The 25,679-nt window shown below is 38.9% G+C and overlaps 1 protein-coding gene across 2 annotated transcripts in view; it reads left to right on the forward strand.

Moving 5' to 3' along the window:
* Positions 1-25,679, forward strand: part of RGS7BP (regulator of G protein signaling 7 binding protein) — a 45,006-nt gene that overhangs the window by 10,407 nt on the left and 8,920 nt on the right. For both annotated transcript variants that reach the window (XM_068423559.1, XM_068423560.1), the window contains one exon: positions 19,923-20,053. In XM_068423559.1, the coding sequence (XP_068279660.1) occupies positions 19,923-20,053 (131 nt within the window). The remainder of the gene's footprint in view (positions 1-19,922; positions 20,054-25,679) is intronic.

The raw sequence follows: 25,679 nt of genomic DNA on the forward strand, positions 1-25,679 counted from the left end.
CCCTGGCAGGCATAGAGCAGTGTTACTCTTCTTCTGTGGCATGACCTGAAGCTGTGAGGTAACTGCAGGGAAGGAGGGGGTGCATGGCCATCATCTGACCCAGCGGGCAGAGTATTGTGCACAAGGGAGCAAAATGGTGTAGAGGCCTGCACTGTACTTGGGTTTCAAGCAGTGCTAGTGCAGGTAAATACTGAAGACTGTTAAGGAACTTCCTTGGTGGTAAGGAGAACTTGTATGCTAGTCCTTGCCCACATGATTTTTTCTGTGTTTTAAGCAGATAAAATACATAAAGATGCAGGAGAGCAGAGATTCAGAACTCACATAAATGCTGAGTGTTCTTCAGCATTCTGTCTCTTCAGCCTGGTGAACTGTAAGTTCATCTACACAGTACCTTGCTCTAGGGTTGGACTAGGCTGCAGGTTTAGGGTGGTTTGGCTTCCATTTTGACATGCCTTCTACATTCAGCACTCCATTCTGGATCCCAAACGCCAGCCTGGAAGAGGATACCATAAAGTAAGGTGTTGCTGTGTTTGAAGTCCTTCACTGGAATGCTCTTCTCTGCTATGCATGAGCAGCGTTGCACTATGATTAGATTCCAGGGGGTTTGTTTCTCTAAATCTAACTCGGGAATAATGGAATATTCCAGCCATAGGTAAGCTTATTTATCTGTAGCAATGGTTGAAATAACCACTCTGTTTTACACTCCTGTCTTGAGCTATACAAACTTTTTACATCAGAAACTGAAGTGAAGGAGAACACCACGTGTACCAGGGAGATTTGGGGACTGAATTACATTGGCATGGTCCCTTTGGAAATGCTGCAGCATCAGAGCTGACCTTGTTCAGAGAATTCAGTGTTTCTGCAAGCATTCTCTAACTTCATGCCCTTCTCGTGCACCATTTTGTCCTTCCTTCAGAATACCTGCTATCACTGTTGGGCATAGAAGCCTTTTCAGACTTCTGTGAAAGCAATTTTCTTAGGGAGTAAGCAGCCAGAGGATCCAGCTGTTGGGTACATCTATAGAAGCAGGAACTGCAGGGAAAAGCCTACAGAACTTAAGTGTTGACTCATTTTTGTCAGTTGCTGTTACCTTTGCTTCACTACAGATTTTCTCATACGTTCTTCTCCCTTGTTGTCCCTTGTCTTCAGTATTTCTTTTTCTTGCCTTTTTTTCCTAATAGCCCATCTCCAAACAGTGATGAAATTAATATCAAATTTGCTGCTGTCATATTACCTATTTGGAAACTCTTCAGGGCAGACACGTGAATGTACTTATAGCAAGCCCACTGGAATCCACTTACCTTTAGATTACAGTATTACTGTAATAAACATGATTAAGAAGAATAATTAATGTTTTGATTTTTTTAAAATGTTTTGGGGAAAGTCTTGAAAATCTTTCATTCAGCCTCTCACTGATGTTTTAGGTGAATCACTTACAAAATAGGTGTACCAGTACTTATTATCACTGAAAAATACTATGTATATTTATTATTTAATGCTTTTATATCATATTTCAGTCTTTCAAGGGAAAGCATGATATTCAAATATTCTATTTTATTATTGCTGTAGTGTTTCCTAAATAAAGCATGTGAAGATTACATTTTTATCATATTGTTTTTCTAAATTCTTTCTTAAAAAATTGATTTTAACTGTCAATTTGCTGGAATTTTAGGCCCTGACACATAACAGTACATAGCAACTCCTGTATGGATCTTGGCATGTCACAAGGTGAATCAGTCAATAAGCTCTTCCTGAGCAAAAACCTGAGTGATACTAACTTATACCTGTAAAGAGTGCTTTAAAAAGGAATTTAGAACTAAATTTTAAAAAGTATTTAAAGAGTTACAAGTGCAGCTAATGGTGAGTCTTTCATGTCATGCTAATAACCCTATGCCTACAAAAATTAGGAGGACCCCAGCAGCCTACATGGGTTCAAAATTAATGTTAGACCAACCTAAAATATTTTTTTCATTTTAGTACTTCTGAGAGAAAATTCCTTTCTTGGCAAAATTTTGCAAAAAGCACATTTGTTGGAAAAAAAAATACATTGAAGCTTCATTCCTACCTTCACAGATGTGATTAAAAGTTGCATTTGTGCTGATCTATAACGAAGACAGTCAAGAAGAGCACCTTTATGTCCCATTTAGGCCCACTGCTTTGAGATCTGTCTCACCAGCATACTTCAGTAATTTTCTTCTCTTGATTTCTACTGAAACACAGCTGAGGCCAGCGCTGAGAATTTAGTCATGAGTTTTAAGTGCTTCTTTCCCGATCATTTTCGTAAATACCATTTGATTAAAAAGTCCTCCATGGCTGCAATTGTTAGTGTTAGACACTCCGATTACCTTGGTTCTGTATAGCTTTGGTTATATTCTTTTCAGAAAATTACTTCTGATTCTCACTGAAGTTCTTATAAATCCAGACTATTTTAGCAATATATTCATATATCTTAAGAGAAGTGAGAACATGAGATAATGAAGTTGGGCATTAGAAAAAGACTTCAACGTGGGCTCTTAAAATTCCATATATACTGGGGTTTTGCTTCTGATTTCTTAATTCTCTTTTTAGGTTTTGATTTGAAATTTTCCTGTTACAGAAATATTTTTACTAATTCTCAGTAGTTGTCAACATTCAGAAACACTTTAGTTAGAAAAAACAATTTTGATTCTATGCCCATCACTGAAATCAGCCAGTGCAGTTGCTAAGTTAATTGGACAGGATTATGCAATTAAGTGCATGTCCTCTCATGACCCATGTCCTGTCATGCCCCTTGAAGTGCTAAACTTCCTGCAGAGTCATCTAAGACAAGACTTCATATTTGTCATGAACTTTGGTGCATGGAGGTTTGCTCTAGTAAGATGTTGAATACCAAACGATAAAGGATATCTGCTCTCAACAGCATCATCAGTAACTTGCAAGATCAGTCTCCAAACAAGGGAGAACTCAGATCTGTCAAGCTTACACTGGGAAAATTCCAACCAATTCCAAATTTACTATAAGGTGTGTAAAATCTGTTCTGGTTTTTCTAATTGCTTTGTAGTTCTGTTTCATAACAATTAAATATTTGAAACCATTATCTGGGCATTAAGGTCTCATCTGAAAAAAGCATTAAATTAAGCATTCCTTAATCAGGAATACTTCCAATACTATCAAATAAATGATGTTTAAATTCATGTCTTAAAATAACTGAAATGCTGACTATTATTGAATACTCTTTCCTCTTTGATGGATACATTTGCAGATCTACATTTAGATTTTCCACATAATTTTTAACTATAAGAGAAATAATGCACTCAGTTATTTGTATATGAAAAATTATTCACTGTAGTTCTTCCTTTTCTCTCATGTTCCACTTTTTACCCTGCTGTTCTTATCTTTAATATGAATACTTTCTGCATGAACATTTCCTGTCAGCATAGTCATTTGGCATAAGAATTCAGATACTGTCATATTATATTAAATTATGTGCTTGAAGTTGTTGAAGAAACTGCTTTCCCATTACAGAAGAAAAAAAGTTTGCATTTATTGGGTGAGCAAAGAAAAGCTGTCACTTTGTATCTCTGTCTATCATGGCAAGACAGATCATTGCAAATGTGCTGTTGGTAACCTCAGCACGGCAAATGGTTAAATGGCAAAATATTTAAAAGTGCCTTGTTTATACAGTAGCCTCCAATAATTTCCATAAGTTCTGGAGCTGTTATTGTGATGAAGGAGAGCTATCCACCCATATGCATTTACACCCCCTTCCAGAAAAACCCCAACAAAACAGAGATTGGTACTTTGGAATAGTATGACAGCTGCAACCGTAGCCCTGTATGTAGGCTGGGCAATGTGAGGCTGTGTGCTGAGGAAGCAGTCCCTTCATGCAAGTTGAAGAACACCAGGGTCCCAAAGTGGCTGGCATTCGAAAGTCTGGGCATTTAGCTTAGCTGCAGACCTGCCCAAAGTAGAGTGTGTACAGCCTTGTGATTCATTTTACATCATTCAAGATGTGGAAATGAGTAGTATGTCTGTGCAGCTGCTAATACATTGGATGCCCAAGGAAGACTTTATGGAGGCATCCTTGCTTCCCAAGCAGAAACAAGCATTTCAAAGAGGAAAAAAAAGTAACACCAGTTCACAAAGTTAAGTGGAGACTAGAGCAGGATTCAAAGATCTGAAGTAAAAAAAAATGCAGAGTTCTTTATGCTAAAATACTGCTTCCTGAACACATTTTATCAACAGATGGTTTTACAAATTTCTTTCTCCATGTATGAATTTAAACATTTCAGGGAGCTAATCTATTTCATTTTAATCTCTCTTTTTTTTTTTTTTTTTTGGCACATTCAAGTTTTCTCCGTCTCTCAGCTGTGATTTTCAACTCAACTACTCATAAGATTTGATCTGTGAAATATCTGGTGGAGCTGTGTGAGATACTAACACTATAACACAATTTCTTTTTCACTTTTATGTGGAGGTATGTGGATATTTGTTGTTAAGAAGATAAAAAAATACTCCAGGGCATAAGAATAACCTGTTCAAGGCATTCCTAGAAGCATTTGGTACATCCAGAATCCCAAATACTACCATATTCTGAGCAACCTAGTAATGATCTGCTTGGTGGACTGTTTTCCTTCCAGTTCAGAATTGTAGCAGTCACATTGTTTGACTAAAAGGAAAAAAAAAGGATTATGAGAATGTATGGATTGTTTCAGTAATTGTTAATGCAGTATAGCTCTTATCCAAATTCCAGTGTAGCTTACAGAACATTTTCCCTTTAGCTTCAATAGTCCTTGGACTGAAGTGTTTTGTCATATTTTTGAGGAAATGCAAATACATTATTCCTTACCACTTCTCATTTTACCATCTCTTCTCATGTTCTCTTTTTTCTCATTTTGAAATATGGAAAACCAGAAATCTAAGTTATGAACAGATAACAAGTATCCAGGTCACAAAAGCACTTTATGGAATGCCCTTTGGAAAAAAAATTTATATTGAAATTTATAGTCAAAGTAGGTACTGGAGACAGAAAAAGATGCAAAAAGAAGTGTCATAAATCAAAGCAGTCATCTGGTTTAGTGTTCTGTGGATGATCAACAGCAGATGGCATCACTTGCCTGCAGCAGAGTTCCTGCTAAATCCCGTATGTTAGTAGTTTGTTGTGACCTAGATCGTACGGCACCAAATACCTGAAGCATTTCATTCATTTTCAAGCCTTTCTGGGAAGTCTGACCCTGTTTTTCCACAAAGATCAGAACAAATTTCATAGATCATCCCACATGAGATACTTGTTTTGATAGTTTTCAAACTCTCTTTCCAACTACCAATGAAAGGAACTACACAGGAATATAGGTATGAATTCTTACCATTTAAGTTTTGTGGACTTTTGAAAGATAGAGTTGATAAATAATTTATTAATGAGTAGTAAGTGATTACGAGACATTTTAAAGAACTTGGAAGCTTAACTAAAATCAAAGGGGAAATCCATAGGCAGCATGAGTCTGCAGTCAAGTTATAAGAGGCAATATGGAGGTATACTGGGCTTGAGGCTGTTGCCTGGCACAGACCTGTCTGCACTCTTACTGCTGGTTTATCAGAGAAATTAATTTGAGAACAACTTGCAGATGCTGACAAGGCAGGGTGCTGAATATGGATTTCTTTGGGGAACTGAAAAATTGATGCATATACAACTAATCTGACTGCCTTCTTCTTGGTTGGCACAGATGTTTTCTGGAAAGTCTGTGTCGTGGTTTATGTATTATTTGGTAGTGTCTGTGATTAACTTGAGGCAGTGAGGCTGTGAGATTTTTTTATCCAGCTGGGTCTAGAGCTAAGCAAGGCTGACTTGAGAGCTCATCCAAAGACATCTTTCATCTAACCTGACACCACCTCTTCTCAACAGGGAGCCTGATAATGTGCAGAGAAAAAATCCCTTCTCAGCTCAGCCCTGTCTAGTGCAGAGGTCTTATGGATTTCCCTAAAGACAAGGCACAGCCAGCTGAAGGAAGGAACGATGGAAGGGAGCTTAGAGTTAGTTTCTGCAAAGGTTTGGTGGTCAAGCCCTGCGTTTATTTTTTTTTAAATCTTACAGTAACTCAAAAACATAATTAAAGACACATGCAATTTCACTTGGAATTCTGAGTGCTTAGAAGTGTCCTGTTGGGGATTTTAAGCTTAGCTAGTCTGATGGTTTAGCCTTTACCAACAGCCAAACTCCCACCCAGCTGCTTGCTCACTCACTCCGCAGCAGGACATGGGGACAAAACGGGAAGAACAGGAGTGAGAAAGCCGGGGGCCGGATAAAGACAGGGACATTGCTTACCAGCTACTGTTGTGGGCAAAGCAGGCTTGACTTGGGGAAGATTAGTTTTGTTACCAATGAAAATAGAAATAATTACCAATTTGCGTAATGGGAAGCAAACAGACAAACATTAAAACAACACTTATTCTCCCCCCTTTCCCATGCTCAGCTTCACTCCAGCCTCCTCTACGTACCCCCCGAGCAATGCAGGAAGGATGGGGAATGGGGGATTACAGTCAGTCACTAACAGTTCCGCTTTGCCTCTGCTTCCTCCTTACGCTTTTTGTCTGCTCTAGCCTGGGCTCCTGCACAGACTGCAGTCCTGTCAGGAAAATCTGCTCTAGTGTAGGCTCTCCACAGGTGGCAGTTCCTTCAGGAATATCCATCTGCTCTGGTGTGTTCCTCTCCGCAGGCTTCAGAGAATATCTGCTCTGCCATGGAGAACCTCCTCCTCCTTTCTCTGACCTTGATGTTCCCTCTCTTGTTTCTCACTCTTTTTTGTTCCCTCTTCCTTTCTCCCTGTGGCATTTTCTGCCCTTTTTAAAATAAGTTTTCAAAGAGGTGCCGTGCACTTGGCTGACGGGCTCAAGTGTGTCCTGCCCTTGCAGAGCTGGCAGGAACCAGCCAGAATGGGCCGTGTCCGGCATGGGCAGCCCCTCACCTCCTCCCACAGAGCCATCACCACTACCAAAACCTTGCCACCTGCACCCAATACACCCAGTCTTACCTAAAGTGGAGAAAGTTTGAATAAAATTTCTCATATTAGTGCTGTTTTACCTGAGTCCAAGAAGCTTTATTAGGTGATTGTCATCGGTTTTGTCCTCGAGTGGAATAGTTTGGATAGTCCTCTAATTTTACTTCTTGCCCACGCTTGAGTTAATTCAGCCAGTAAAATTCACTTCTGAGGGAACAAATTTAGAAAATTCCAGTCTGTGATTCTGATCATTTCAGAAAAATGTTTTCTGACTAGCACCTGCAAATACTGGATACGCTGCTAAGTACACTCACAGCTCTTAAAAGGGTGTGTGATACTTGTTCTCCTGATAACATAAAGTTAGGGGTGTGGAAGAATCACAGAATTAATTAGTAATTATTTAATCCTTTTCAAAGGTAGAGTTACTGCATCTGTAGTAATTATCTCATACAGTGAGTTTCCAAAAGAATTTTAGAACTTCAACATAAAAAAAAATAGAAAGACTTCAATGTTATAAGTGGTGCTATATTTTTTTCCTTTGGCGGTATTTGTGAAAGAGAGGAAAAAGGAAACAACAACATATTCAAAATGACTAATTTGCAGACCATACGTGGCCCTTGGTTTATCAGATAACCTCTATGGAAGTCAGTGAGATTTTCCTGAATGGATAAGAAAAGTATATTTCCCACTGTTATAGTCGTAGCTGAATTGTTGTAGCATGGAAATATCTAAACTGCCATCATCTCTACAATACGAGTCACTGCATTGTGTTTTTATTCTACTGGTATTATCATATGCCCAGATTGACTCCGTCAGCCTTATCAGAGTAACTGGAGATTTACGCTGGTCTAACTAAACAAAATCTGATCACCTGTCTTCTGTTATTGAGAGTTCTGTCGTAACTGCTTCAAAACAACAATCAGATTTAATAAAAAAAAACACCTCAAGCATTTGTGGGTCTACTAGAAAGAATTAGTCCTGCTTTTCCTCTGTCTGGACTGGGATGTTGTGTAGCAGTTTTATCACAGTACTACAGCGCATTAGTAGAGAACAAAATAACAACATGTGATACTGAAGCTGACAGCAGTTTGTGTGAAACACATACCTTAAAAAAAAATAACCTCAGCAGATGGGAGGAACTCAAATAAGAATGTTTTCTCAAGATCTGTTTAGAAGAAAACATTATCGCTGGATGACTTTTCTAGTTATATTCAAAATGAATCCGCAAGTCTTTTGTTACATTTAAAGGTGAATGGTTGAGCGATAAAGAAATAAACAGTGTGTTTAAGATAGGAAAGCAGAGGCAGGTTTAGTAGGCTGTTGACTCTGACCCATAATCAGAGGGACCTCTTGCCCTCGGTATCTTAAGGGGATTAGGCGTATCTCCTCTGTAGTATTTGTCACATTTTTCATTCTAACAGAATCATAATATCTGAGGTAGGTCTTTTTTCCAGACCATCTTTGTAGCTGCTATATATTTCTAAACTGCTGTGTTTCTGATACTAAATTAAAAGATAATCTACAGGGTAATATTTGTGGACAGTGACTTTCCACAGCTTATCAAGCCAATTTACATTCCTTTTTATGGTAAGTATATATATGGGGCATAAGGTAGAATTTGATTAATTCATTTTCACTTCTGATTTGCCAAAGGCTTAGTTTCCTTTAGCTTTCGAAGACAAGCAGTCTTCATTATATGTCTAGATAGTTATTTCAGCTGGTAATATTTTAGGACTGTTGATACTGTTCATAAAAATGATACTTTAAGAAGTTTAGCATAGAATTTGTCAAAACCATACTTTTACAAAAAGGTGTATCAAACTCTTTATATAACTTAGCTCCTCTTTTAACCAGAGGTAATACATGAGTGTGTATTTTTTAATGTTGATAGTAAAACACTGCTCTGTTGTAAATGTGTGACTAAAATTTTTAAGTTAAAGTCAGAGTTAGACCATAATCTTTGTCAGTTTTAGTAGTCTTAAGTTTCACTGATTTCAATGGAACTGTGAGTGCTGGACACCTGCAGGAACTGAGGAAAACCTGAAGGTGTTTTTCAGCTGTAACCAACATTTTGCAGTACAATAAAGTCATCTATCAACTATTTTGGAAAAAAAACCCCAAAAATTTAAATGAAATTTTCACTCTTTACCTTTTCATGTTAAGGAGGAGCATTTTAATCATGTTTATTCTTGTATTTTAAAATGATTATCCAAAGGGCTGCATTCATTCTCCTTCCTTACATATACTAGGTATCATATAGTTGGTATAAGAGCTCCCTCTGTAGGTTTTATTTTAAATATCAGCGTAGGAAAATACAAAGAAAAGTAAATTCCACCTATTATCGGTGCTTCATAAACATATTCAGTAGAACGACATGACCTGACTTTTAAAAAGCAAGATTTTATGGAAAGAAAACCATCGATTATACCAATAGTTAAAGTACAAAAATGTGATGTTATAGATTTATTTAAGTTGTATTTACAAAAATTTATACTTTAAATAGCAGCTTGATAAACTGCGTAACTTACGCTACTGTTAAATAAAGGAATAAACCACCATTTTCTCTTTTGTAACTACTATACCTGTAGGTATCAGAGCTCTCAAACTGCAGAAGTATGGCTTACACAGTAGTGTGAGTTTCTCATCAACTGAGTAGTATTGAATAAGAACTTTTACCCTTTATGGCACCCTGGTGGTACAGTATTCATGTGACAACTACAGAAATTCTTAGTAAGGGAGTATATTTGAAACTATTTAATATACAGCTATCAGCATAATTTAGCAGAGAGAGAAAAAAGGAAAATCAGAGCCAAATGATCTGCCAGTTTTCCCTAGACATCAGCAAGTGTTTCTAAGTCAAATAAGTAATCCTGCAGACCTCATGATGGGAAATGTGGCTGTTGGTAGTAATAAGCTAACCATCTGGCTTTCTTTCATACAGAGTTTTTATTATTAAAAACAAAACCAAAAAATATCCGGATGAAGGAATCCATTCTTTGTTGGAAAAACAAAGCCTACTGTTTTCTAGTGAAGGCAAGAGTGAAGCCTGACAGTTATTAGGCAATATGCCAGCTCGTATGGACCTATAAACTTTACCCTACATGCAAAATATTTGCATAAGCATGTGTACATCCATCTCACCATTTTCTCTTCCTCATGTATGGGAACACAAGTGTCTTGCCACTTCACTGGCAAGTCAAGAGGCTTTCTCAGAGTGGTAAAATTCCATAAATTCTGTCTTTGATCCCTTCCTACATGGGCCATTCATTGCATTCATCTTGTGAAAGGCAGCGGTGCCCCCCCGTCAGATGAAGTATCCTCAAGAAGCCACAACCTGTGTATCCAAATCCTGAAAAGGTTATCAGTACCTCTTTATCTTACCTAAGTGGATAGGGAGAAGCAAGAAAATTTTTACTCCACAATGGATGCTGGAAGTGAGCACAATTCCTATTCACAGCCTTGTGGCAGCTGTGCTCAGAAGCCAGCGATGAGGAACTGGTCATTAGCTCATGGGCAGGTGCTCAGTGCTGTGCTAGCTCTCTTATGTCCAGCTGCAGATAAGCTATTAAACAGCTCCATTGAGAACACAATTTAGCACAGTAGTTGTATGAGATTGTGTTATATGAGGTGTCTCTTGAATATCTAAGTGGTCTTCATAAAGAAATCAGCTGGACTAACTGAAACGGAGGTAACTGACTTTGGGGGTTTAATAATACAAGTTTGCATGAACTTTTCTTTGTAAATAAATACGAATTTGGCATATAGCTCTTTAATAATAAACATATAATAATCAGCATTCTGAAAGTTATGTCTGTACTAGTCCCCTGTTCAACATTTCTCATGGCATGACACTGAACATATAGAAATAGAAAATTACTGAGAGCAGTGAAACTGATGACACTTTAAAGGGAAATTTTAAGCCCACTACACAGAACGTACTTCAGGGATTATAAAACAAAGCGTTATGTGCATTGGCATCAGAGCATGTGGCTTTCAGAGATGAAAATGAGGCCTATATACATGCATAGGAGAAAATTGGTTGCAAGCTATGGAATTCTTGTGGTCATTATTGCAATTAAACACTAATTAAACAGTTTGAGACAATCAGTGAGGGTAGTGGCCTGGAAGTAATTCTCATTGTATAAACTTTGGATAATTAAAAATATTTGTCTTTGATGTCACTGCTGTTACTTTGGATTTGCAAATGAGAGAAGAATTTTGCCTGCAGTCCAATTACAGATGCTCCATATTCTTGAAACAACAAGAATGGGTCAGAACACACATATAGAAGTTTCTAGTTCTTATTCTCATGCTAGTCATAAATATAGTTTACAGGAAAAATACATTAGATTTATGACAGCAAAAAAAAAGTCAATTAAAATACCTGTTACTGTGCTTTCCAACTACTCTTCCAGGTCCTTTGTGAATAGGAAGCCACTGATAAATTTGAATTGGCTTATGAGCCAATCATCTTATATATAATTGCTGCTTTCTTAGTCTGCACCATTAAAAATTCTGTCAGTAAGACCAAAAAAGGTTTAAAGAAAGGTTTTCACCATTTCTCCTTCTTAGAAATTAAATAGCTGTATCAGGAAAATATTGTCTTCTTAGCCCTGTGTGTAGACCCTCAATCTTTTTACCAGTGACAGCTAGAAAGGAAGAAATACGTTCAACATTGTAAATAAAGTTCCTGTAATGGCCATGACTTCTAAAAAATCTAAGGATTTCTAACATTTGAAACAATGCAGAGTAAAACAGGACAACCATAATCCAGTTTTATCAAACTCTGCTACAAGGAAATTATCTTCTCATGATATAAGTTTCCATACTATGAAGCCCTAATGGAATACAGCCGGTCCAACGGGGATGTGGTGGAGAGGCAACCTATATCAGAGGTCCCACCACAGTCAGAAAAACCTGACAGGCATATAGCTACCTCCTCCACAAGGAAGAAGAGAAGAGTTTTAGTGGTTGGAGACTCCTTCCTAAAGGGATCTGAGGGCCCAATATGCAGAGCTGACCCCCATCACAGGGAGGTCTGCAGCCTGCCTGGAGCCCGAATCAGGGATATCACCAGGCAACTCCCCAGCCTGGTGAAGGCCACAGACTACTACCCCCTTAGATAGATACTGCTGATCTTCCAGACAGGTGGGGAAGAAGCCGCATCCCGTAGTCTGAAGGGGATGAAGAAAGACTACAAGGCCCTAGGACGGTTAGTGAAAGAGTCTGGGGCACAAGTTGTTTTCTCCTCCCTCCTTCCATTTTCAGGTGATGACGTGGGATGGAATAGTAGGATTCTCTCTATTAATGCCTGGCTACGAGACTGGTGCTACAGGCAGGGCTTTGGGTTCTTTGATAATGGCTGGTTTTATAAGACAACAGGCGTGACAGTGATACATGGGAAAGGTTTATGTCGTAGGGGCAAAAGGGTTCTGGGACAGGAATTAGCAGGGCTCATTCGGAGAGCTTTAAAGTAGATTCGAAGGGGGATGGGGTAGTAGCTGGGCTTGCACCACTGGGGCAATGCTCTAGTGTTGAGGCAGACCAGGAGGCCTCCCATCCCCCTAGGGTGAAATCGGTGTGCCCAGCTCGCTCCCTGAAATGCCTGTACACCAATGCACGCAGCATGGGGAATAAACAGGAGGAGTTAGAAATCCGTGTTCGGTCGGGGGGCTATGATCTAGTGGCAATTACAGAGACTTGGTGGGATGCCTCGCATGACTGGAATGTGGTCATGGATGGCTATGTCCTGTTCAGGAAAGACAGGCCGCTAAGGAGAGGTGGTGGAGTTGCTCTTTATGTGAGTGAGCAGCTAGAATGTATTGAGTTCTGTCCAGAGGCAGATCAGGAGCGAGTTGAGAGTTTGTGGGTGCGAATTAAGGGGCAGGCTGGCAGGGGTGATACTGTTGTGGGTGTCTATTACAGGCCACCGGATCAGGATGAGGAGGGTGATGAGGCCTTCTACAGGCAGCTGAGAGCAGTCTCGCAATTACAGGGCCTGGTTGTCGTGGGGGACTTCAACTACCCTGATATTTGCTGGGAGGCCTACTCAGCCAGCCATCCCCAGTCCAGGAGGTTCCTCCAGTGCATTGATGATAACTTTCTGATGCAAATGGTGGATGAGCCAACTAGGAGAGGAGCGCTGCTGGATCTTATCCTCACTAACAAGGAGGGTCTGGTTGAAGAGGTGAAGGTTGAGGGCAGCCTTGGTTGTAGTGACCATGAGATGGTAGAGTTCAGGATCTCATGTGGCAGGAACAGAATAGCTAGCAGAATCACAACCCTGAACTTCAGGAGGGCCAACTTTGGCCTTTTCAAAAAATTGCTAAAGGAAATCCCATGGGACAGGGTACTAGAAGGTAAGGGGGCCCAAGATAGTTGGTTAGCATTCAAGGACTGCTTCTTCCAAGCTCAAGATCAGAGCATCCCAACAGGTAGGAAGTCAAGGAAGGGTAGCAGGAGACCTGCATGGTTAAACAGGGAACTGCTGGGCAAACTCAAGTGGAAGAAGAGGGTGTACAGATCGTGGAAGGAGGGGCTGGCCACTTGGGAGGAATATAAGTCTGTTGTCAGAGGATGTAGGGAAGCAACTAGGAAAGCTAAGGCCTCCTTGGAATTAAACCTTGCAAGAGAGGTCAAGGACAACAGAAAGGGCTTCTTCAAATACATTGCAGGTAAAGCCAACACTAGAGGCAATGTAGGCCCACTGATGAATGAGGTGGGGGTCCTGGAGACAGAGGATAAAAAGAAGGCGGAGTTACTGAATGCCTTCTTTGCCTCTGTCTATACTGCTGGAGGCTGTCCTGAGGAGCCCCGGACCCCTGAGGCCCCAGAAGAAGTCAGGATAGAGGAGGAATCTGTCTTGGTTGATGAGGGCTGGGTCGGGGACCAATTAAACAACCTGGACGTCCATAAATCCATGGGCCCTGATGGGATGCACCCGCAGGTGCTGAGGGAGCTGGCAGAAGTCATTGCTAGGCCACTCTCCATCATCTTTGCTAAGTCGTGGGCAATGGGAGAGGTGCCTGAGGACTGGAGGAAAGCGAATGTCACTCTAGTCTTCAAAAAGGGCAAGAAGGAGGACCCGGGTAACTATAGACCAGTCAGCCTCACCTCCATCCCCGGAAAGGTGATGGAACAACTTGTCCTTGGTGCTGTCTCTAGGCACATCAAGGATAGGGGGATCATTAGGGGCACTCAGCATGGCTTCACCAACGGGAAGTCATGCTCAACCAAGTTGATAGACTTTTATGAGGATGTTACCCGGTGGATAGATGATGGTAAAGCTGTGGATGTGGTCTGTCTCGATTTCAGTAAGGCGTTTGACACGGTCTCCCACAGCATCCTCGCAGCTAAACTGGGGAAGTGTGGTCTGGATGATCGGGTGGTGAGGTGGATTGTGAACTGGCTGAAGGAAAGAAGCCAGAGAGTGGTGGTCAATGGGACAGAGTCCAGTTGGAGGTCTGTGTCTAGCGGAGTCCCGCAAGGGTCGGTTCTGGGACCAGTTCTATTCAATATATTCATTAATGACTTGAATGAGGGCATAGAGTCCGCTGTCAGCAAGTTCGCTGATGACACAAAACTGGGAGGAGTGGCTGACACACCGGAAGGCTGCGCAGCCATTCAGAGAGACCTGGACAGGCTGGAGAGTTGGGCAGGGAGAAATTTAATGAAATATAACAAGGGCAAGTGTAGAGTCCTGCATCTGGGCAAGAACAACCCCACGTACCAGTACAAGTTGGGGGCAGAGCTGTTGGAGAGCAGCGTAGGGGAAAGGCACCTGGGGGTGCTAGTGGACAACAGGATGACCATGAGCCAGCAGTGTGCCCTTGTGGCCAAGAAGGCCAATGGCATCCTGGGGTGGATTAGAAGGGGTGTGGTCAGCAGGTCGAGAGAGGTTCTCCTTCCCCTCTACTCTGCCCTGGTGAGGCCGCATCTGGAATATTGTGTGTCGTTCTGGGCCCCTCAGTTCAAGAAGGACAGGGAACTGCTAGAGAGAGTTCAGCGCAGAGCCACGAAGACGATTAAGGGAGTGCAACATCTCCCTTCTGAGGAGAGGCTGAGGGAGCTGGGTCTCTTTAGCTTGGAGAAGAGGAGACTGAGGGGTGACCTCATTAATGTTTATAAATATGTAAAGGGCAAGTGTCATGAGGATGGAGCCAGGCTCTTCTCAGTGACATCCCTTGACAGGACAAGGGGCAATGGGTGCAAGCTGGAACACAGGACGTTCCACTTAAATATGAGGAAAAACTTCTTTACGGTGAGGGTGACTGAACACTGGAACAAGCTGCCCAGAGAGGTTGTGGAGTCTCCTTCTCTGGAGACATTCAAAACCCGCCTGGACGCGTTCCTGTGTGATATGGTCTAGGTAATCCTGCCCCGGCAGGGGGATTGGACTAGATGATCTTTCGAGGTCCCTTCCAATCCCTAACATTCTGTGATTCTGTGATTCTGTGATACTCCTCTTAGTGATAGACTTGTCGTTAAAGAATCCTAGCTTTCAGAAGAGCTGGACAGATTCAGCTTTACTTGTGTAAGAGAGTGGAGTAGATCTGTATCTCCCTATCAAAAAGAGCTCTCATCACTGAGCAGAAAAAGGTCATTGTTACCATCTGTGGTGGCTTTGCTTTTTGCTGGTTCCACTTTGCACATGAATGCTTATGGAGCAATGCCCTACAGGTGGAACAGTCAAATCAATGACTCATTTATCCATTACTAGTTGTGTAACTGTTCATCTTCAGAACAGAGGAAACCCTGCTCAGAAAAAGTTTAGGCATCGAGGAGACTCAAGCAGAAACTGAATGTGCTTGTCTGTATATTGGTGGGGCTCCAGGACTTAGGTATTACGTTAGATAAGCAATAATTTTGAAGAACTAAACTTTGGACCTGAGTGCAAAATATGGAAAGCAAATGGAATTCTACACTCCTAAATCTTTTTGTAATCCCTCTGTTGGTAAGGATAGCTCAATGGAAATTACTGTATGTGTACTCATGGGGAAATGAACTGCAACAGTAAGTGATGCAGATGATGGGGGGAAAAAAACCCCCTCTATCTCCCATCTACTGCAGAAATTCCATGGTGCTGAACTTGGGAATAGTGTTCAGTGCACATGTAAGAATGTCTGACGCTAACGGGTATAAAAAAATCCTCATCTGTAAACTGAAAGGTAGCACAAATCAGGATAATAAAAGCCTCCAAGAGGCTGTGTATTATCTAAATATGTATCACATGGTTCTTAAATTTAGATATCAGAGAAATAAAACCAGGAATATAAGACCCAAAGTTCAGAAAGTTAAAATACTGTTCCAGAAGAAGAAAACTTGGTGTGCTATACTTATGCTGTATTTGGCTCATTGTTTGTTCATGCTGTATTTGGTTAGATGAATTCTGTAAGGTTACATTTACTTCTGAGACTGCCTCTTAGGTCAAACATCAGAATCCTATTCTGCTCTAAGATTTCATCCAATTTTGTAGTAACTCTTTTACAGAAAATGTTGAAATCATTAGGAGCAGTACACGCAAAATGAAGGACTAGATGCTGGTCTTGAAAATGGTGGCATGATTTAGAAATAACAGACTACTTCTGAAGTACTGCTCCTGATTTATACTAAAACAAATTAAATTTATAACTGAGCTATATGTGTTTTATCTTCTTTGGTTCATACCAATATGATTACATTAAAAACCCTTCTTGCCATCTGCCAATCTGAAAAGAAATGCTGTTAGATTTATGGTTATTGTTTATGCAGAGAGAATAGTCTATTTCTAATCAGCTAAGTGATCACAGATCTAGCAGCTGCAATTCATATAACAAATAGATTGGTTAGAAATGAAAGGAACGGCAAACACAACTACGGATAATGTTAAGATTTAACTCTTGTTAAACGAGGAGTAGATACTATGGATTAATGCAAGATAAAAAGTACTAGATACTTAATGCAAGGTAAAAAAAGTATAAAATACTGTAATATACAAAGTAGAACTTCTAAGTGTCTGAGGAGTCTGCAATTAAGTACGGTTTTTAAAAAATCAAATTCAATTTATCCCAAAATAATTTTGTTTGCATGTATGTGTGTTGTAATGTTGTGTGTCTTATAAGCATAATTTTCAGCATTTCAGAACTAGCATCCTTTATTTTGTTATACTACTGCTTATGCTGTCACTAAAAATATTTATACTACTGCTTATGCAGTCACTAAAAATATTTATGTTCCTATCCTTTGAAAAGAATGTGAGATTTCAACACGGATCCATTTCTAAGGAAGTATATGTGTTTTCATATGCAGTTAAGGATTTGACTCTGAATAAGCAAAAAAAGTTCTGTCAGGGAGCTAGTTTTTCAGGAAAATTATTCAGGGTCTTAAGGCTATCAAATGTTTTCCAAGTTGGAATCGCTGAGGATAGGAAGAAATATTATAGGAAGCATCTGAAAAGACACCTTCAGAGTATTGGGGGTGAACAGTTTGTGTTCTGCCACCATAGCTTTATTCTGTATTTATGGTAAGATGCAGGAAATACCATATTGTGCATGGTATAATTTTTCAACAAATGCAGACTTCTCTTTAAAAGTAGAAAAGTAGATGTGGCTTAAGAAAAATGCACGCATTGTAGTCTAGCCAAAAGAAATAAAGCTCCTAGGATAGGCAGGTTTATTATCATGTGTATGGTATTGCTCCTGAAGTAACACAGACCACAGCAATTGTAATTTGGACTCCAGTCATTTCCTGCTTTTTGATGTCTACTTTGTAATGGATTGGTAGGTGGGACCGATCTTCCTTTGTCCCTTCTGAGTAAGTCCAGCATGATTTCTTTTCAGTCTTCAGTCTTTTCCAGCCTTGTCTTTTTTTCTTTTTTGGCTGCATTTTTTGCTTGTTTAAGCATTCTTGATGGTACGGCTTACCACTGCTGTGATTCTTACCAGTTTTCCTTGGCGTGTGCAAACACCAGTAGTCTTCCTTCATATGCTGTGGAAGTGCTAAGGTTGCTCTTTCCTTTTAGGAAGGTTCTTGCCAATTCTGTGAAACCTTCATGGTCTCATTTGGTTTCTGATGTCACTTGGAGGGACAGGAACCCTTGAGGACTTTGGAAAACCACACAGTTTTTTTCTCATTGGAATCAGATTATGGCAAGTTCATGCATCAATTATTCCTTTGAGGTTGCTCCTTTCTCCTGCCCACTGAGCCACAAGCATCAGGGCCTACCTTATACTGGCCCTATTTTCTTACCCCAGGCTATGATTAAGTATATTCTTCCTTGGTGTCACTGAAATCAGTGGCAGAAGGTGCACTCTTTCTAGGCAATGTATGGTCTCCTTTGTTAGAAGTAACTGTGAATGTCAAATACAAGAATTAACATGTTTTAGTATGCAGTATTCATTTGAACTGAACTTCAGTAAGATTGTATCAGCACAAACTGATAAGATTTTCCTTAAAATAGAGTTTTTAAGCTTTGTTCTTGACAAAAGAGCTGGACTTAACAATTTGACTGGACCCTGGATCTAGGTATAAATAATGACATCTTACCTTAGGTCAGAAAGAACCTATTTTACTAGTTTAAATAGACATTGTCTGCTGTAGGTCTCAAAGCCTGTGGCCTAGATTGGTGTTAAGTTATTTGACCATGGCAGCCCAATCTAATGTTGCTGCAAATAATTTATCAGGTAAGTTGCTTTTGTTCCTGTGAGGAAATCCACAAGTCTAATTTTATTTCATATACAGGAGGGTCTTTTTGAAGCATCGGTTTGGCCACAGAAAATTCAATCACTGTAGAGAATGCTAGCAAGCTTTTTATTGTGAAAGCTCCATTTATATTATTCATAGGCTAGAAAACTGAAAGCATGCTGAAAAATTTTTTTCATTTGTTAGCAGTAGTATTTAGAAATGCCATTAGGTTCAGGTTATTTAGAAAAGCAGATTCCTCTAGTTGTTGTAAAATCCATTTTTGGGGGTTACCTTACCATTTAACATCACTATGTAGCAAACCAATAGCAGGAATGTCTAAACATGAAATGGCTGAAATCCTAACTCTTCAATCTTACCACTTATACGGTATTGAAAGTACCTTTGGAAGGAGCATTGAAAACCTAATTCTCAGGTATGACTGGGTAAATTACTTCATTAGCACTCACAGAAACAGCTAAGTTTATAAAAAAGTATGTTTACACTCATGCAGCATTCTCAGCCTACAAAAGTGAGGTTTAATGTCTGATTTTACAGCCAGGCATGAGAATTGGTTCTCTGGGTAAATTATTTTCTTAGTGCCCTAAGCAATTAGTTGGAGGTGTAGGATTACTCTTGATTTCAATTTTTGTTTTTCAAGATTGATGTTACTTTTCTGAAAAAATTCTTGAACATCCCATTTTCCTCACAGTGCAGTATCACATGACTACTAATTTAAACACAGGGGGGAAAAGAAATTCAGGCAGAAACTATAGAAACAAAAGACTACAAGTGACTTGTTTCCGATGAAAGTGTCTTCAATGTAGGGTTGATTATGCCTGATCCAGAATTTGTAACCTGAACAATGACTGTGAAAGTGGCCCTGCAATCTCCTGCATCTGCATCAGGACCAAGGGTAACTGAAACTGGATGGCAAAAAATCCCTTCAGTCTACCAGAAAATACATATTCAAAGCTTTTAAAGAGCAGAAGAGATCTCAGTCACTTATTTACCCCTTTTCCAAAACTATGCAGAGAAGAAAATAAGGGCATGCCAACCTTACCAAACACAACCCAAGTTTAGCTGTTTTAAGCCTAGAGCTTTATGGAGCTAAAGAATTGTTTGTAAATACAGTTTGGTAGAAACAGGTGTTTTATCATATACACATAGCTTAGTAGCTTATGAAGCAGATTATGATGTGGTTACTTTCAACAGCAGGGAAGTGGATTTGATGACCCTCACATCCTTTCAGTCCCATTCCTAACTAAAATTTTTCTTTTTTTACTGCAGCCCAGAAGATGGTGAAATTCATCCTGAAATCTGTAGACTATACATCCAGTTGCAGTGTTGCTTAGAAATGTACACAACAGAAATGCTTAAGTCGATATGTCTGCTAGGATCACTGCAGTTTCATCGGAAAGGTATTGAATTGCACAAATATACAGATGCTGATTTAAAAAAAAGAATGGTCTTTTGGGGCATGAATGGGTATTCATGAAAGACAAAGCACCAAACTGTAAAATGAACTATACCACTGAAGCTTTTCAGCTATTGAAAAAAAAGCTGTATTTCTATTTCATTATCATCATTTTACAGAAGTGTGTCATATCAGGCATGTATCACCAATGTCCTTGTAGTTTAGAAGTCTGAAATTTTTTTTAAAAGAGTGGTCCTAAAAGTTTTAGCTGTCATTAGTCAGATCAGGGAGCAAACTGTTGTAGTAGTTTTATTAGAGGTATTTGTTGGGTGTGATATTTGAGGGTGAGTGTTTGGTGGAGCAATATGGCATGGGTTAAGGACTAAACTGATCCCTTATGATCCCTGTTGTTTATCCAGCAATGCCAGTTTATACCAAAGGATGGATAAATATGGTTAAAAAGCTGCCCACCTTTATAAAACTAGATACTAGAGTCAGAACTGAAATCCTACCTCATAGGGTATTTTTACACAAAAAGGAGATGTCCTTGCTTCAGTGAAAATGCATCTCTAATGATTTCATATTTGATTAGCCACCTACTGAAAGGAAGCTGTAGAAATGCAGATAATTCACAGAACAGATTACTTAGTAACTTCATTACTCAGTGGTGGCACACACTGATTGGGACTATATCTGTGCTAATTGTAACTGCTCTTTTCCCAGATAATATCTCAGCATAATATACTAGATAAAGACAAGACAAAGTTCTGTAATGAACTGTAATGAAGGTCTTGTAATGAACCTTATGTATTTCTTGTCACGCTGAAAGATCCCATAATGTATTTTTCACATCTAGCTGTAGGATACAGCAAAAGCCAGTGATATTTTTATTATGAAAATAAGAATTAGAGGTTTATAACTGCTCAGTTGAGCTTCTCGGAGATTTTCTCAAGTTGAAAAGAAATCTATAAAATAGGAAGAGACAGAATTAACAGAACCATTGTATAACAAGACGCCAGGAGCTGCTAAAATGAATCCTCATTTTTTAAGACAGATTGTACTTCTTTCCTAGCATTGGCTACAGTTGTCAAACCACCTTCTGTAACTGCAGAAAGTAAGTAGCTTGAGGTGACCTGAGTAACCCTGATATGTCTTGTCTCTCCCTTTTGCTTCTGGATGGAATCTACTTTAATAACTTAAACTAAACACCAAACTATTAGATGTCGAAAGCTGGATAACATGAATTACAGCATTATAGTATGGGCCAGCTTAGTTCCTGTCTGGCACTACTTCTGGTATACGTTGGTTCCTCATCTCACCATAGAGAAAGTCATGGTATCTATTCTGCCATTGCTAAATAGAGTCATTTTTGTCGTGTATCCATATAGAGATAACCACAGTAACTTGGCTCTAAGTTTCTCTGAGATTCTTTGAGAAAAACTCATAATAGACAAAAATTATATAATCACAGAAATTTCTTAGCCAATAAAACTTAGCCAATAGAACATTGCTCTTATATATTAAATACTTGGTATTTACAACACCTAGAAGTATTGTAAAGGCATCATGTAACAAGGTAAATTCCAGTGACATGTTAAGTATTTTTTGCGGTCGTATATTAGAACAGGCACTCAGAAAGGCTGTGAAATCTCCATCCTTGGAGATACTCATAACTTGAATAGCCCTGAGCAATCTGATGCAAGTTGGCCCTGCTTTCAGTAGGGTGTTAGACTAGATGACCTTGAAACCTATTTATTCTGTGTTCTGCCAGAACATACTATTTTCCAAGGAGCAGAATGAACCGATACCTTTCTTTAATTTACTTACAGATAATGGTACTGCAATCTAGGCAAGTGCATAAATTTATCTCTAGGAATGAAAGAGCTCATAATTTCACCATTATAAGATATATTGTGCTGTTGCTAGTATATAGCTTTTTTGCTTTTTCACCTGTTTAGTTTTTTACCAGTTTTTCACCATCTGAGCTAACAACAAAAATTGTTTTCCTTGTGTACAAAGAGTACTACCCTTAGAAACTTTGCTTAATTAATAAATGTGCATGTCTGATGTTCTTGCTGTGTCTTGAAGCTCATTATTGAAGGTAATGTTTTCCATTTGGATGTAATATTTTCCATTTTCCAGTCCTCTTACCTGTTGGATAAGTGTTTTGTTAGGTTTTTAAATCTCCCATGAGATTTCACCAATTTATGTTCTTACTTGGGAGCCAGCAGAGATTCAAGTAGAATGACATGCAGGCTGTTCTCAGCAACCTGCAGCTACTAAATAATAATGTGGGTACTGGTATCTTGACCAGACATTATCAAACAAACTATAGAACTGATAAAGCTAAGGCAGTGCTGATGCTCTTTTCCCAAGAGAAACTCAGCCAATGTTCCCTACTGGGAAACAGATGCTCTTTAATGAAACACCACACTACAATTTGAAGCGCTGAGCTCTGGCTATTTTCACTGTCTTTTGCAGCACTGATCTTCTCTCTCTCCTTATCTTTCTGTTCTACTGAACAAATATTCCTATGTATACTGTATAGTATATATCAAGCTTCTTGTACAGAAATTTCTTGCATATTTACAGTCTTAGATTAACTTACTACTGTCATACAACCTCTGCTAGAAAAGTCAGTGTGTTATTTCTTTGAGAGGTAACAGTCACAGTGGGGCCAAAAGCCATAAATATTTCCAGCTGTGTTATGCAGTAAGTAAACTGAAGGAAGTGCTCTCTAATAAATTTTTTTCTAAGATGCATCCACCACAAAAGCCCATCCAACACAAAAGTGTTGAAAATACATTATGATTGCAAAGTTCAACATTCAGAAAGTTTGCAAAGGATGCAATGAAACATGCCCAAGTAGCCTTAATTCAAGATTTTTGTAGTTACTAAGTCTTTGGTTACCTGATCATATATTTTATTACTCCTCCTTGCCACGATCCCAAGAGTCCTGGCTAACTAATGCACAAGTAGATATTTACCTGGGCATACATCTTTCTTTTATCCTAATTGTTCAGTGTCATACATTGTATTTTTTGCACACAATTCTGTTCTAAAGGCAGAATCTTTCTGTTCCTCAGACCTTTCTCAGTAACTCATACACTGATGGGAGTGTCTTCAGAACTGCCTTGAGTAGTGAGGTAGTAGCAATTTTTCCCATTGTAAAGAAGGAACAAAGAGAGATTAAGCTAAAGATGTCTAATTTAGAAACTGAGATTGCAGCATACTTTATGCAGTGCTGTATGTGTTTATAATTTTTCAGTAGCTTCATTTGCAGCTGCGTGCAAAGAGTCTCTGGGTTGAGCAACCAGACAATTAGAAATACTTTGTCAACAACTATTTTGAGGAGCTGGATCATATGAAAACTTTGGGTAGGTGTAGAGTCCAGTTTTCAGGGCAGCACTGTGAGAAACTCTCCAGTGTCTTCCCGCAATCCCTAACATGATGGCTTTAAGGATCTTCCTGTCCCTTTTGCCATAGCAAATACCTATTGGGGGTGACTACAGCAAATATCTGTTGGGCATGGAAGACAGCAGCTTATGTTCCAGCTCTTCCAGGAAATCTTCTGAAACTTCTCACTGCATTTGTTCACCTAGTTTTCTTCTGCATCATTGTCACACTCCAGCAGAACTTCTGTGGATAGAATCATCTTTCTTAAACTTTGTCAAGCAACGGATGAGATTACTTACCTAGGACCTGCAGCTTCTCTCCTCATCTTGGTTTTGCTTTATTTGTTCCCCTCTATCATTTGAATTACATAGCTTTGTGCCTTAGGGAGCAGTGTCAAACACAGTTCTTAAACCTGATGATACTTCTTAAAATGTGAATTAGAGTTTCATGGGAAGTAAGATATTCTGAAGGAGCTTAGGGTACCTCTCTGAAAGGTTTACAAAATTCAGCTCTAATTCCTTTAAATGTTGTATGTCTACTTTTTTGACATTGTATATTCCCAACAATGACTATTCTTTTGATTAAATAAATAAATCCTGGCTTAGCTAGCCAGGTCTTAGCAGAAGTAGTTGACATAATTTCTGTCCATGGAAGCTGCTGGGTATGACTACCCTTTTTTCCAAACTAATACTGAGGTTGTCAAGGTCCCACACTGATAAAAGCCAGAAATACCTCAGAGTTCTTAAGTAGACTTCAGCATACATTGCTTTATTCAGCCACAAATATTTCGAGGTCAAAGGTTTTCACTGATACCTTATAAAGAACTTAATTATGTTTTTAATATGTAAACATAACAGATAAAAGAGCTTTGCTGATTCCTATATCCACAATAGTAATATATTCCTTTCATTGTAAGGAACTGTAAAGTATTATTATCATCATTGTGTCACCGTGTAAGTGTGCATTACCAAAGTATGATGTCTATACATGTTTACATAGAAACCATTGATTTCTTAGGATCATCTACAGATATAATTGACTTGTTTGGTTATATAATTACATATATTAGAAAATATTGTTTAAAATCCTAAATTGCAGATTGCAATCATTCTGTTAGCTAGCTATGCAGTATTTGAGCAAGGCACGTATTTTAATAATTAAGGGAGTAAGCTCATGTAACAAATCAAAGGCAAGAGGGGACAGTTAAAATGAACTGGAGATGTTTTAAAAGAGTTCAAAACATGCTGTAAAAATAGTTAAAGCTACCTTGTCAAAGAAGTACAAGGTTTGAAACTGGTAGCCATTTGTGCTGAATTTGAACAAAATAAGTCACTGCTTACGTATAGTTATGAGAATAAATTATTCTTATGGTCTAGAATCAGTATAACCTGCTATATTGTTTGTAACTTCTTGAAAAAGAAGCACACACACATGAAGAAGTAATTCCTGCTGTCAGTTATTTACACATAGCTCTAGTCATTTTGGTAGAATTTGAATATCTATGGGAAAAATGAGTCCAGGGTACATTAGATTCCCAGAATCTTAGTTTCTTGTATGAAATGGTCTCAAATTCTTATTTGTTCCTATGACTATTTTTCTAAATGATGTGTTTATACGTGAATAATTTCTCAGAATAAGATGCAAAACATTTTAATGCTTGTAACCTACATATTGTTTATTCTTACCACAAGCCTATTTGGAAGCCTTGAATTAAAAAATTACAGTTCAGTCGTTGTAATTGAGATGTGTGTGCCCCATCTGACTTGTATAAACATAGCTGAGGGCAGAAGGATACCAGCATTAATCAGAGTGGTAGGTACCGGCATACTTAGGTAAAAAAAGGAAGAATTGAGTCTTATGGGAAAATCATGCGTGCATACTATGGACAGAAAACATGAGGCTTTTGTGATATAAATTCAGACCAAACTCCTTCCTGCATTGTCAGTACATCAGAATGATACCATATCACAGATAACTGTGTGTCGTGTACCATACAAAAAGTTCATAGCACAGTTGTTTTCCCTGTATGTGTTTTGTGATAACAACATATGTTTCCTTAAAATAGTACCTAAAAGCCTGTGATAGCAATATTACCAATTACAAAAATTAACCCTTAATGCAGTGAAGAGATTTTTGTTTTATTTGGCTTTGTTTAAATTACATGCTATTTAGAGTTTTGCAGGAGAAAGGAAGGATTGTTTAACAGATGTGCTACAATCTCATCATTCTATTTA

The sequence above is a fragment of the Nyctibius grandis genome, chromosome Z (assembly GCF_013368605.1).
Source record: "Nyctibius grandis isolate bNycGra1 chromosome Z, bNycGra1.pri, whole genome shotgun sequence".
Taxonomy (NCBI): domain Eukaryota; kingdom Metazoa; phylum Chordata; class Aves; order Nyctibiiformes; family Nyctibiidae; genus Nyctibius; species Nyctibius grandis.